General features: G+C 50.7%; 2 protein-coding genes across 6 annotated transcripts in view; one reads left to right on the forward strand and one right to left on the reverse strand.

Moving 5' to 3' along the window:
• The window catches only part of SNTG1 (syntrophin gamma 1), a 1080379-nt gene that overhangs the window by 375097 nt on the left and 691495 nt on the right, over positions 1–13787 (forward strand). The gene's annotated exons all lie outside the window — the stretch shown is intronic.
• Positions 6949–12642, reverse strand: LOC143781229 (uncharacterized). 2 transcript variants are annotated; one of them, XR_013216630.1, is made up of 2 exons: positions 10863–11427; positions 6949–7187 (listed from the first exon to the last, which is right to left on the reverse strand). XR_013216630.1 is itself a non-coding variant. In XM_077267714.1 (2 exons), the coding sequence occupies exons 1-2, from the start codon at positions 11915–11917 to the stop codon at positions 7112–7114; spliced, it is 411 nt and encodes a 136-aa protein (XP_077123829.1). In that variant the 5' UTR covers positions 11918–12642; the 3' UTR covers positions 6949–7111. The 2 variants fall into 2 exon arrangements, 1 of the variants encoding a protein (XP_077123829.1); XM_077267714.1 differs by lacking the exon at positions 10863–11427 and adding an exon at positions 11583–12642.

The following is a 13787-nucleotide window of genomic DNA, read 5'->3' on the forward strand; positions in this document are numbered from 1 at the left end:
CTTAGAGTTTGCCAGGCGCTGTGGTTTTTTCTTGGAGACCTTGCAGCATCCCATTCCTTTGAGGGGAATTGATGCTACGCCTTTGGCCAAGAATAAGCCTCAGTACTGGACCCAGTTGACCATGTGCATGGCTCCTGCGCATCAGGAGGATATTCGCTTTTTGGTGTTGCATAATCTGCATGATGTGGTCGTGTTGGGTTTGCCATGGCTGCAGGTCCATAATCCAGTATTGGATTGGAAATCAATGTCGGTGTCCAGTTGGGGCTGTCAAGGGGTACATGGGGATGTTTCATTGTTGTCAATTTCTTCCTCCACTCCTTCTGAAGTCCCTGAGTTTTTGTCGGATTACCGGGATGTATTTGATGAGCCCAAGTTTAGTACCCTACCTCCTCATAGGGATTGTGATTGTGCTATTAATTTGATTCCTGGTAGCAAGTTCCCTAAGGGACGACTTTTCAATTTGTCTGTGCCAGAACATGCCGCTATGCGGAGTTATATAAAGGAGTCCTTGGAGAAAGGGCATATTCGCCCATCGTCGTCACCATTGGGAGCAGGGTTCTTTTTTGTGGCCAAGAAGGATGGTTCTCTGAGACCTTGTATAGATTAGCGCCTTCTTAATAAAATCACGGTCAAATTTCAGTACCCTTTGCCTCTACTGTCTGATTTATTTGCTCGGATTAAGGGGGCTAGTTGGTTCACCAAGATAGACCTTCGAGGGGCGTATAATCTCGTGCGTATTAAACAGGGCGATGAATGGAAAACAGCATTTAATACGCCCAAGGGCCATTTTGAGTACCTGGTGATGCCATTCGGCCTTTCTAATGCTCCCTCTGTGTTTCAGTTCTTTATGCATGACATCTTCCGAAAGTATCTGGATGGATTCATGATCGTATATTTGGATGATATTTTGGTCTTTTCGGATGATTGGGAGTCCCATGTGAAGCAGGTCAGAATGGTGTTCCAGGTCCTTCGTGCTAATTCCTTGTTTGTGAAGGGATCTAAGTGTCTCTTTGGAGTTCAGAAGGTTTCCTTTTTGGGTTTCATTTTTTCCCCTTCTACTATCGAGATGGATCCTGTTAAAGTCCAAGCTATTTATGATTGGACTCGGCCTACATCTGTGAAGAGCCTTCAGAAACTTCTGGGCTTTGCCAATTTTTACCGTCGCTTCATCGCTAATTTTTCTAGTGTTGTTAAACCGTTGACTGATTTGACCAAGAAGGGTGCTGATGTGGTGAATTGGTCCTCTGCGGCCGTTGAGGCTTTTCAGGTGTTGAATCGTCGTTTCTCTTCGGCTCCTGTGTTGTGTCAGCCAGATGTTTCGCTCCCTTTTCAGGTCGAGGTTGATGCTTCTGAAATTGGAGCAGGGGCTGTTTTGTCTCAGAGAAGTTCTGATTGCTCTGTAATGAAGCCATGCGCTTTCTTTTCAAGAAAGTTTTCGCCTGCTGAGCGTTATTATGATGTTGGCAATCGGGAGTTGTTGGCTATGAAGTGGGCATTCGAGGAGTGGCGACATTGGCTTGAAGGAGCCAATAATCGCGTGGTGGTCTTGACAGATCACAAGAATCTGACTTATCTCGAGTCTGCCAAGCGGTTGAATCCTAGACAGGCTCGTTGGTCGCTGTTTTTCTCCCGTTTCAATCTTGTGGTTTCGTACCTTCTGGTGTTGTGAATCCGCTTTTTGGGCTCCCCTGGTGGTTGCTGGTGGTACTGGTGACTTGTGTCTGCTTTGCTGTCTCAGTTCACCTGCTCCCATCAGTGTTTGGGAGTTTCCTATTTAGCCTTGCTCTCCAGTCATTTCCTTGCCGGTCATCATTGTAACCAGAGCCTTCGGTTGCATGTTCCTGCTACTAGTCTGCTGATCAGCTAAGTGGACTTTGTCCTTTTGTTTTGTATCTTTTGTCCAGTTTGCAGTTTTTTGTTATTCTCTGTAGCTGGAAGCTCTTGCGGGCTGAAATTGCCACTCCTGTGTCATGAGTTGACACAGGAGTCTTAAGGCCCCGTCTCACATAGCGAGATCGCTAGCGAGATCGCTGCTGAGTCACAAGTTTTGTGACGCAACAGCGACCTCAGTAGCGATCTCGCTATGTGTGACACGTACCAGCGATCAGGCCCCTGCTGCGAGATCGCTGGTCGTGTCAGAATGGCCTGGACCTTTTTTTGGTCGTTGAGGTCCCGCTGACATCGCTGAATCGGTGTGTGTGACACCGATCCAGCGATGTCTTCACTGGTAACCAGGGTAAACATCGGGTTACTAAGCGCAGGGCCGCGCTTAGTACCCGATGTTTACCCTGGTTACCAGCGTAAATGTAAAAAAAAAAAAACAGTACATACTCACCATCTGATGTCCATCAGGTCCCTTGGCGTCTGCTTCCTGCTCTGACTGAGCCGCCGTAAAGTGAGAGCGCAGCAGTGACGTCACCGCTGCGCTCTGCTCTCACTGTACGGTGGCTCAGTCAGTGCAGGAAGCAGACGCCAAGGGACCTGACGGGCAACAGATGGTGAGTATGTAGTGTTTGGTTTTTTTTACATTTACGCTGGTAACCAGGGTACACATCGGGTTACTAAGCGCGGCCCTGCGCTTAGTAACCCGATGTTTACCCTGGTTACCCGGGTGCTGCAGGGGGACTTCGGCATCGTTGAAGACAGTTTCAACGATGCCGAAGTCATTCCCCTGATCGTTGGTCGCTGGAGAGAGCTGTCTGTGTGACAGCTCCCCAGCGACCACACAGCGACCACACAGCGACGCTGCAGCGATCAGCATCGTTGTCTGTATCGCTGCAGCGTCGCTGTGTGAGACGGGGCCTTTAAAGTAATTTCAGGATGGTTTTTTGAAAGGGTTTTCAGTTGACCGTGAAGTCCTCTTTTGTATCCTTCTGCTATCTAGTAAGTGGACCTCTCTTTGCTAAATCTACTTTCATACTGTGTATGTATTTTCCTCTTAACTCACCGTTATTACATGTGGGGGGCTGCTATCATCTTTTGGGGTATTTCCCTAGAGGTAAGCCAGGTCTGTTCCTTCCTCTACCAGGCGTAGTTAGTCCTCCGGCTGGTGCGTGGCATTTAGGAAGTCGTAGGTATGCTCCCTGGCTACTATTAGTTGTGTGGTAGATTTAGCTCACGGTCAGTTCGAGATTCCATCACCCAGAGCTCGTCCGTTATTTTTGTGTTCTGATGTTTCCCTGCCATTGGGAATCATGACATTCTGGGTTCTAAGAATGTGAAGGCTGATGCCCTTTCAAGGAGTTTTGTGCCTGATTCTCCTGGGGTTCCTGAGCCAGCTGGTATTCTCAGAGAGGGGGTAGTTCTGTCTGCCATCTCCCCTGATTTGCGGCGGGTGCTGCAGGAGTTCCAGGCTGATAGACCTGACCGTTGTCCAGTAGAGAAACTGTTTGTCCCTGATAGATGGACTAATAGAGTTATCTCTGAGGTTCATTGTTCGGTGTTGGCTGGTCATCCTGGGATTTTTGGTACCAGAGATTTGGTGGCTAGGTCCTTTTGGTGGCCTTCTTTGTCGCGGGATGTGCGTTCTTTTGTGCAGTCTTGTGGGACTTGTGCTCGGGCTAAGCCCTGCTGTTCTCGTGCCAGTGGGTTACTTTTGCCCTTGCCGGTCCCGAAAAGGCCCTGGACGCATGTTTCCATGGATTTTATTTCAGATCTTCCTGTTTCTCAAAGGATGTCGGTCACCTGGGTGGTTTGTGATCGCTTCTCTAAAATGGTCCATTTGGTACCCTTGCCTAAATTGCCTTCTTCCTCTGATTTGGTTCCATTATTTTTCCAACATGTGGTTCGTTTGCATGGCATTCCGGAGAACATCGTGTCTGACAGAGGTTCCCAGTTTGTTTCAAGGTTTTGGCGTTCCTTTTGTGCTAAGATGGGCATTGATTTGTCTTTTTCTTCGGCTTTCCATCCTCAGACAAATGGCCAAACCGAATGAACCAATCAGACTTTGGAAACCTATCTGAGATGCTTTGTTTCTGTGGATCAGGATGATTGGGTGACCTTCTTGCCATTGGCTGAGTTCGCCCTTAATAATCGGGCCAGTTCGGCTACTTTGGTTTCGCCTTTTTTTTGTAATTCTGGTTTTCATCCTCGTTTTTCTTTAGGGCAGGTTGAGCCTTCGGACTGTCCTGGTGTGGATTCTGTGGTGGACAGGTTGCAGCAAATTTGGACTCATGTGGTGGACAATTTGACCTTGTTCCAAGAGAAGGCTCAACGTTTCGCTAACCGCCGTCGCCGTGTTGGTCCCCGACTTCGTGTTGGGGATTTGGTTTGGTTATCATCTCGTTATGTTCCTATGAAGGTTTCTTCTCCTAAGTTTAAGCCTCGTTTCATTGGTCCTTATAAGATTTCTGAAATTCTTAATCCTGTATCATTTCGTTTGGCCCTTCTTGCTTCTTTTGCCATCCATAATGTGTTCCATAGGTCGTTGCTGCAGAGATATGTGGCGCCTATGGTTCCCTCCGTTGATCCTCCTGCTCCGGTGTTGGTCGAGGGGGAGTTGGAGTATGTGGTGGAGAAGATTTTGGATTCTCGTATTTTGAGATGAAAACTTCAGTACTTGGTCAAATGGAAGGGCTATGGTCAGGAGGATAATTCCTGGGTTGTTGCCTCTGATGTCCATGCTGCCGATTTGGTTCGTGCCTTTCATTTGGCTCGTCCTGATCGGCCGGGGGGCTCTGGTGAGGGTTCGGTGACCCCTCCTCAAGGGGGGGTACTGTTGTGAATTCCATTCTCGAACTCCCTCCTGTGGTCATGAATGGTACTTCGGTGAGTTCTGTTCGTGGACTCCCTCTGGTGGCTGTGAGTGGAGCTGCTGGTTCTGAGATTCCTTCTCCACCTGCCCTCGCTTAGGGCTAGGCTGGATTCTCTATTTAACTCCACTCAGATCATTACTCCATGCCAGCTGTCAATGTTCTAGTACTGGTTCAGATCTCTCCTGGATCTTTCTGAGGACCTGACTACTCCAGCAAAAGCTAAGTTCCGGCTTGTTCATTTGTTACTTATGGTTTTTCTTGCTAAGTTCTAGTCCAGCTTGCTATCATGAAACTGCCTGGCTAGCTGGAAGCTCTGGGGGTGCAGAGTGGCACCACCGCACCGTGAGTCGGTTCGGGGGTATTTTTTGCACACTCTGCGTGGTTTTTGTAGTTTGTTGTGTTGACCGCAAAGATCCCTTTTCTATCCTCAATCTGTTTAGTTAGACTGGCCTCTCTTTGCTAAAGCCTATTTCATCCTGTGTTTGTGATTTCCTCTTAACTCACAGTCAATACTTGTGGGGGGCTGCTTTTACCTTTGGGGAAATTTCTCTGAGGCAAGTGAGGCTTTGTTTCCTTCTTTAGGGGTAGTTAGCTCTTAGGCTGTGAAGAGGCGTCTAGGCAGAGTCAGGCACGCTCCACGGCTATTTCTAGTTGTGTTGATAGGAGTAGGGTTTGCGGTCAGCAGAGTTCCCATTTCCCCAGAGCTCGTCCCGATTCCGTGTTTAACTATCAGGTCATTCCTGGTGCACCTAACCACCAGGTCTTTAACAGCCATGATACCTCATGCAACAGTCAACCTGTTTTTTTTTCCTGTCTTTTTTTCCCAGCCACACTCAGTTGGCACAAACATCAGTTTTGTAGATTACTGTTGATAGAAAAATGTAAGGATAGTAACACAGGTAGTTGACTGATCAATTGCCGCGCATTAGAACATTTTATGGTGGCACAGAAGCAGTTAGTCAAATATCAGCTTGGTAGAGCACTAATGTTAGAAAAATGTAAGGATAGTAACACAGGTAGTTGACTGAAAGTAAGTGCTAGCCTGTCGGTCTGAGAGCCCTACTGCAGAAGGCAACACACATGAAGAAGTCCCAACTTGAAGTGAAAACATTTCAAAATATTATTGCCACACACCACAAAAGTATCATACATTTTCACAGAGTAGAAACAATATAATGAGCTTCTGACACACCTTCAACAAGAGGCAACCCACCAGATGGAGACTCAACTTGAAGTCTCCACATTTCAAAAAATTATTGTCACACACCACTAAAGTGACATCAATTTCACAAGAGTAGAAACAGTATAATGGGCCTCTGAAACATCTTCCACTACAGGTAATCCCCCAGATGGAGACCCAACATTATATATCCATATTTCCAAAAATTGTTTGTAATATCAGCAGCATTAGCAACACCAGGTACAGAAGACATCACAAAGATGGCACAGACTTCAATAACACGAGATCAATGCATGACACTAAAAACAGCACCATCGTCAAGTCTGACAGTCTGCGACTGGTGTGCAAAAGTCATTGGAGATCCATGACTTGTTCAATTTGATGAGGTTAGGAAGTCTACCATTTCAGTGGACAGCCAGATGCACTTAGCCTTCAGGATGCTACCAGCAGCGCTGAAGACATGTTCTGAGAGAATGCTTGTTGCCAGGCATGACAAAACCTCCAAGGCGTGAAAATTGAGCTCAGGTCACTCTTCCATTTTTGAAGACCAAAATGCAAAATGGTCCAAATTCCCTCTGATGACATTGATATTGAGCTTGAGATACTCCTGCATGCCTTGACATTCCTGGAGTTGGAAGTCTAGAACTGTGATGCACACTGTATGCCTCATTGCTGTCTTGGAGAAATCCACTCTTAAGATTGTCTACAATCTTGTTTCGATACTCCAGCATGCGCATGTCTCTTTCCAGAGGGGAGCATCTGGTAAAATTTACTCTTGTACCATGGAGCTAACAGAGTGGCAACACAGTAGTTAACACTGTTTCTAACCCTAAGAATATGGGTATTATATGTGTCACGCCCTCCAGATGGGTCTATCGGGTGGACCCTCTGGACCGCAAATACAGCGGTTGCTGATACCAGGAAGGGAGAGCCAGACCAAGAAAGCAGGTTAAAAGCTTTATTGTAAAGTAATACAAATACTAGAGGAGACTCCCCAAAGGAGGGCCACAGGACCACAACACCAGGGTGCCTCTAAGGAGTCCAAGGCTTGGAGTGACCCCTATACAGGGATTTCCCCTTGACCACCAATAGAGGGTCCGATGAAGCAGACACCTGTGTTAAACCGACCTAGGAGGCTGGGGAGAAATGAACTGAAAAGACAGGGCAGAACGTGGAACTAGGAAGCAGGCTGAAGACTGCAGGGAACCGTCCAGGATCCAGGACACAGGATGCCGAGAAGGCCAGACACGATCCTAGGGGAAAAAGGAACACAGAGTAAGGCAGGCAAACTGGATTGGTAAGCATAGCAGGACAAGACCTGGAGCAGCAACTTCAGGATAATAGAAGTTGCCCAGGCAGAGTCCAGGAGTGACTGAGATCCTTTTATCCCTCCAGCCTGCAGGTGATAGGCCGGGAGGAGGGGCAGTGAGTAGGAACGGGCTGGCCGTTTAAGAAGCCAGAGAGCTGGCCTGCCCGCCCCCTATGCACTCCCTAGGAGAGGGAGAGGAACGAGGAAGTGCAGCAGACATGGGAGCAAGGACCCGGGCAGCATGTCTGCAGGGATGGGCCCCGGAGCGCCGGCGGATGACCGGAGCGTGACCCTGCTGGCTCAGGACAGAACCGGAGGAGGTAAGAACAGGCGGGGAAGAGAAAGTAGGTGCCCTGGACCGCGAGGTGGTGACAGTACCCCCCCCTCCAGGCCCCCCCGGGCGGCGACTGGCAAGGAACCGACGTAGGAGACGAGGAGCATGGATGTTGCCCTCCGGTTCCCAGGACCTCTCCTCAGGACCAAACCCCTTCCAGTCGACTAGGTACCATGTGGCACGCCCTCTCTTCTTCACGTCCAGAATGGCACTGACCTCATACTCGTCATTGGCCGATATAGGAGGAGGACGCTCTCCCGGATCCTGGGAGAAGCGGTTGAGGATCACAGGCTTGAGGAGGGAACGGTGGAAAGAATTATGTATTCGCAGAGAAGGAGGCAGTCGTAGCTGATAGCACACATCGTTGAGTCTCCGGGACACCTCGAACGGTCCGATGTACCGAGGTCCGAGCTTGAAGGAGGGCACCTTAAGGCGGACGTACTTGGCTGATAACCATACCTTGTCACCCGGTTGAAACATCTGGGCATCAAGTCTTCTTTTGTCGGCATGGTTCTTCATACGCTGGGATGCTTTCTCAAGAGCTACACGAGTCTTGTTCCAGATGTCGGCGAAGTCACGAGCCACGGCCTCTGCTGCAGGATTGGTAGTAGCGATGTCCAAGGGGGTCGGGATCCTCGGGTGCTGCCCATATACAATAAAGAATGGAGTGTTACGTGAAGACTCACCAACATGATTATTGTACGAGAACTCCGCCCAAGGCAGTAGGGACGTCCAGTTGTCGTGGTGTGCGTTGACAAAGTGCCGTAGATAACCTGCCAACACCTGGTTTACCCGTTCCACCTGTCCGTTAGTCTGTGGATGATAAGCCGAAGAGAAGTCCAAGGTAATATCGAGTTTCCTGCAGAGAGACCGCCAGAATCGGGACACGAATTGAACTCCCCTATCGGAAACAATGTTGGAGGGTAACCCATGCAACCGGAGGATATGTAGAACAAACAACTCGGCCAGCTTGGGTGCCGAAGGAAGACCAGGCAGAGAAACGAAGTGACCCATCTTGGAAAATCTGTCCACCACGACCCAGATGACAGTATTCCCGGAGGATGCAGGAAGATCCGTGATGAAGTCCATCGCAATGTGTTGCCATGGTTTTGATGGTACAGGCAAGGGCAAGAGTTGACCGGCGGGAAGCCGTTTGGGGGTCTTGTTGCAGGCACAGGAAGAACAGGCAGAGACGTAGTCTGTCACCTCTTGACGCATCCCAGGCCACCAGTAGTACCGGCCGATCAACTGTAGGGTCTTAGTCAGACCCGCGTGCCCAGCTAGTAAGGAGGAATGTCCCCAGCGGAGGATGCGTTCTCGATTAGGTTCAGGCACCAGCGTCTTCCCTGGGGGTACCTGCGACAGTCGGAGCGGTGCAACCATGATCACCTTGGATGGATCGATGATGGGACGAGGTTCCTCCTCATGATCGTCGGTAAGAAAAGAGCGGGAGAGGGCATCAGCCTTGACATTCTTATCTGCGGGACGAAAATGAAGACGGTAATCAAACCGAGCAAAGAATAAAGACCAACGGGCCTGGCGAGGATTGAGCCTCTGGGCAGAGTGGAGATAGGCCAAGTTCTTGTGGTCAGTGTAGATCACCACCGGGTGCACTGCTCCCTCTAGGAGGTAACGCCACTCCTCCAAGGCCATTTTGATGGCAAGCAACTCACGGTCACCAATGGAGTAATTCCGCTCACAGGGGGAAAAGGCCTTCGAAAAGAAGCCGCAAGAGACCTTACGTCCGGAGGCGGTTCTCTGCGTGAGGACGGCCCCGGCACCTGTGGAGGATGCGTCCACCTCCAGAAAGAACTGCTTCTCAGCGACGGGCCTGTGCAGGGCTGGTGCGGAGGAGAAGGCCCGTTTGAGTGCCTGGAAGGAGCACTCAGCCTCTGGAGCCCATCCATTAGCAGGTGTTCCCTTGCGTGTGAGTGCAGTGAGGGGCTTGACCAGATCCGAGAAGTGCGGGATAAACTGCCGGTAGTAGTTGGCGAATCCCAAGAAGCGCTGGATGGCTTTGATCCCGACCGGCCGAGGCCAGTTCATGATGGCCGACACTTTATCAGGATCCATCTCCAGCCCAGAGTCAGAGACGATGTATCCAAGGAACGGCAGAGAAGACCGCTCGAAGAGGCATTTCTCATACTTGGCGTACAAGCGGTTCTCCCGTAATCGAAGGAGAACTCGTCGGACGTCTCTTCTGTGTGTGGGTAGGTCTGGGGAGAAAACCAAGATGTCATCTAGGTATACCACAACACATACGTACAGCAAGTCACGGAAGACGTCGTTCACGAACTCCTGGAAAACGGCTGGTGCATTGCACAGTCCGAAGGGCATCACCCGGTATTCGAAGTGACCATCACGGGTGTTGAAGGCGGTTTTCCACTCGTCACCGGCCCGGATGCGGACAAGGTTGTAAGCCCCTCGCAGGTCCAGCTTGGTGAACAACCGGGCTCCCCGGAGCCGATCGAAGAGTTCTGGAATAAGAGGCAGAGGGTACTTATTCTTTACCGTGATGGCGTTTAATCCACGGTAGTCAATGCAAGGACGCAAAGACCCGTCCTTCTTTTTCACGTAGAAGAACCCGGCTCCGACAGGGGATGAGGACCTCTGGATGAATCCCCGGGCCAAGCTGTCTGTGACGTATTCTGACATCGCCTGAGTCTCAGCAGGGGACAGTGGGTAGATTCGTCCTGTAGGAAAAGAGGCACCTGGAACCAAATCGATGGGACAATCATAAGGCCTGTGCGGGGGCAAGACCTCTGCTTCTCGTTTATCGAAGACGTCCGCATATGCCCAGTAGGCCTCCGGAAGTCCAGGCAAGGACGTAGGTGAGGGAGGCAAACAGATAGGCCGGACGGACAGCAGGCAATGGCTATGGCAGGCTGAACCCCAACGCTGGATCTCCCCACTTCGCCAGTCTATGACTGGCTCATGCATACGCAGCCATGGCAGACCGAGCAAGAAAGGTGGGGAGAGAGTGGGTAGCACGAGAAAGGCAATCCTCTCTGTATGGAGAGCTCCGATCTGAATCTCCACCTCACTGGTAATGCCCTCAACGGAGTCTTGTAGGGGTCTCCCATCAACGGAGGTGATGGTGCGGGGATGCTGCAGGGGGTGTATAGGGATGCCGAGGCGGAGAGCCATGTCTCGCTGAATAAAGTTACCTGCAGATCCCGAGTCCAAATACGCCAACTCTGAGAACCGCCTGTCACCAATTTTCACCTGTATGGAAACAGTTAATGGTAGAGAGGTATCACTCTCACCTAGGATGGCCTCTCTCACCTGTCCTAGGTGGAGGAGTTTTCCGGTCTTCTGGGACATTGCCGGCGGAAGTGGTTGGAGCCACCACAATAGAGACACAACCTCCGGGCGACTCTCTCCTCACGCTCCCGGGGACTCAGCCGGAGACGATCCACCTCCATGGGTTCGGGTGCTTCGGCAGACGAGGCGTTACCTGGTAACAGGGGCCTCTGAAAAGAGGGTGCCAATCGAGGTGGTCTTCTCTCCTGGGCTCTCTCCTTGGTGCGTTCTTGTAGGCGGCGGTCCATCCGGACGGCAAGGGAGATGTATTCGTCCAGGGTATCGGGGAGGTCTCGTACGGCAAGCTCGTCCTTCAGGCGACTGGATAACCCTCTCCGGAAGACACCGATCAGGGGCTCGTCAGACCAGCGAAGCTCCGAAGCCAAAGTGCGAAACTGTATGGCGTATTGGCCAACCGAGAGAGTACCTTGCTGTAAGCTGAACAACTCCTCCGTGGCCGAAGCCACTCGACCTGGCTCATCAAAGATCTTCCGGAAGGTGTCCAAGAAGGACCGCAGATCAGATACAATGGGGTCCTCTCTCTCCAGTAGTGGGTTGAACCAGACCAAGGCCTCACCCTCCAGGTGTGATGCCAGAAAGGCCACTTTCGCCACATCCGTAGGGTATTGATGAGGGAGAAGCCTGAAATGCAGCTGACATTGGTTGATGAAACCCCTGCACATTTTTGGATCCCCAGAGTACCTGGTGGGTTTGCAGAGACGAGGGGAAGAGAAGACGCCTCCTACGGCAACGGGATCCAACACGGGTGCAGCAACCGGGGCAGGAGGAGACCGCTGCAGATTCGAGAGCCGCTCGTCCACAGACGTCATGTACTCCAGCATCTGGGTCTGTATCCGTCCTTGTTGATCCAGCTCTTGATGTAGATCTGCAAGATGAGAGGAGTAAGATGCATCCACCCCCTGAGGGGAACCTAGACGGGCCTCAAGGGTCCGCATGAACACAACAACCTGTTCCTGGCTCTGGCGGAGACTAGCAAGCTCCCTCTGAGCATCGAACCTGGCATCAGCGGGGTCCATGGCCTGGGCAAAATCTGTCACGCCCTACAGATGGGTCTATCGGGTGGACCCTCTGGACCGCAAATACAGCGGTTGCTGATACCAGGAAGGGAGAGCCAGACCAAGAAAGCAGGTTAAAAGCTTTATTGTAAAGTAATACAAATACTAGGGGAGACTCCCCAAAGGAGGGCCACAGGACCACAACACCAGGGTGCCTCTAAGGAGTCCAAGGCTTGGAGTGACCCCTATACAGGGATTTCCCCTTGACCACCAATAGAGGGTCCGATGAAGCAGACACCTGTGTTAAACCGACCTAGGAGGCTGGGGAGAAATGAACTGAAAAGACAGGGCAGAACGTGGAACTAGGAAGCAGGCTGAAGACTGCAGGGAACCGTCCAGGATCCAGGACACAGGATGCCGAGAAGGCCAGACACGATCCTAGGGGAAAAAGGAACACAGAGTAAGGCAGGCAAACTGGATTGGTAAGCATAGCAGGACAAGACCTGGAGCAGCAACTTCAGGATAATAGAAGTTGCCCAGGCGGAGTCCAGGAGTGACTGAGATCCTTTTATCCCTCCAGCCTGCAGGTGATAGGCCGGGAGGAGGGGCAGTGAGTAGGAACGGGCTGGCCGTTTAAGAAGCCAGAGAGCTGGCCTGCCCGCCCCCTATGCACTCCCTAGGAGAGGGAGAGGAACGAGGAAGTGCAGCAGACATGGGAGCAAGGACCCGGGCAGCATGTCTGCAGGGATGGGCCCTGGAGCGCCGGCGGATGACCGGAGCGTGACCCTGCTGGCTCAGGACAGAACCGGAGGAGGTAAGAACAGGCGGGGAAGAGAAAGTAGGTGCCCCGGACCTCGAGGTGGTGACAATATGGAAGACAGTGCAGCAAGAAGGTGCTCATGTGTCGGGCGCTTCCATGAGGTTCAAGTCCATGGTGTGTTGGTGGTGGGGTAACACTCAAGCTTGCTTCTTCTGTCCCTGCCAAATACAGACAACAAAGAAGGGATCATTATCCTTTTCATCTCCTGCCTGTTGACTGCTCATCACATCTTCCTCCTCACCATCCTCCATTTGTTCCTCAGGTCCTGCTTCCACACTAACAGTCTGGTACCATAAGTCCTCCTTGTTTGCTGTTATCCACCCTCCCATTGCACCCGCCTTATAGATGCCTCTCCATTAATAACCCCTGGGCTTGATGTCAGCAGCTATAAAACAGCTGACATCAACCCCAAATTTCTTACCCCACTTGCCACCGCACCAGGGCAAGTTTGAAGAGTGAAGCTTAGCCCCAGATTTGGTGCAACTTATTGATGCACCATTTCTGGGGCTGCTGAGGGCTGATGTTCTTAGTCTGGGAGGGGGGCTATAGTCATGGCTACTGGCTCCTTCCCTGGCAGTTAATATCAGGCCATAGTTATCTGTTTGGCTTTTGATGGTTAGAATTTATAGGGTAAACCTACATAATTTTTTTCTGGGGTCCCCATAAACTAACCAGTAAAGGCTAACCAAACACCAGTGAGCTTTTATTAGTAGCCTGGGAACCTTTAGGCACATTGTCCCCTTTCCCAGATTATTAATATCAGCCCCCAGCGGTCGGCTTTCCCTCTGATGGTTTTGAACATTGGGAGGGAGCCCACGCCGTTTTTTTAACTGTTAATATATTGAAGAAAAGCAGAAAAAAAAACACAAAGCACTGATTATATAGCACGCTGACCTATTTATCTCTCTCTATCTATTTTTTTTCCATTGCTATCTATCATTGAACATCTTTAATACCTAACACTCTTTAATTTCTATTCTGCATTTAATTCCATACCTGTCACATTGACAGCCACTGATAACACACAAACACATGGACATGGATAACACATGAACACACTGATGTCACAGC

The sequence above is a fragment of the Ranitomeya variabilis genome, chromosome 6 (genome assembly GCF_051348905.1).
Source record: "Ranitomeya variabilis isolate aRanVar5 chromosome 6, aRanVar5.hap1, whole genome shotgun sequence".
NCBI classification, from domain to species: domain Eukaryota; kingdom Metazoa; phylum Chordata; class Amphibia; order Anura; family Dendrobatidae; genus Ranitomeya; species Ranitomeya variabilis.

Excerpts from the sequence above, each read along its gene's own strand:
- LOC143781229 (XM_077267714.1), bottom strand. The coding sequence starts at position 11,917 with ATGGACCCCGCTGATGCCAGGTTCGATGCTCAGAGGGAGCTTGCTAGT. Across the intron at positions 7,188-11,582 it reads CGTCTCTGCAAACCCACCAG|GATCGTGTCTGGCCTTCTCG; the intron begins GTACTCTGGGGA and ends TTTTTCCCCTAG.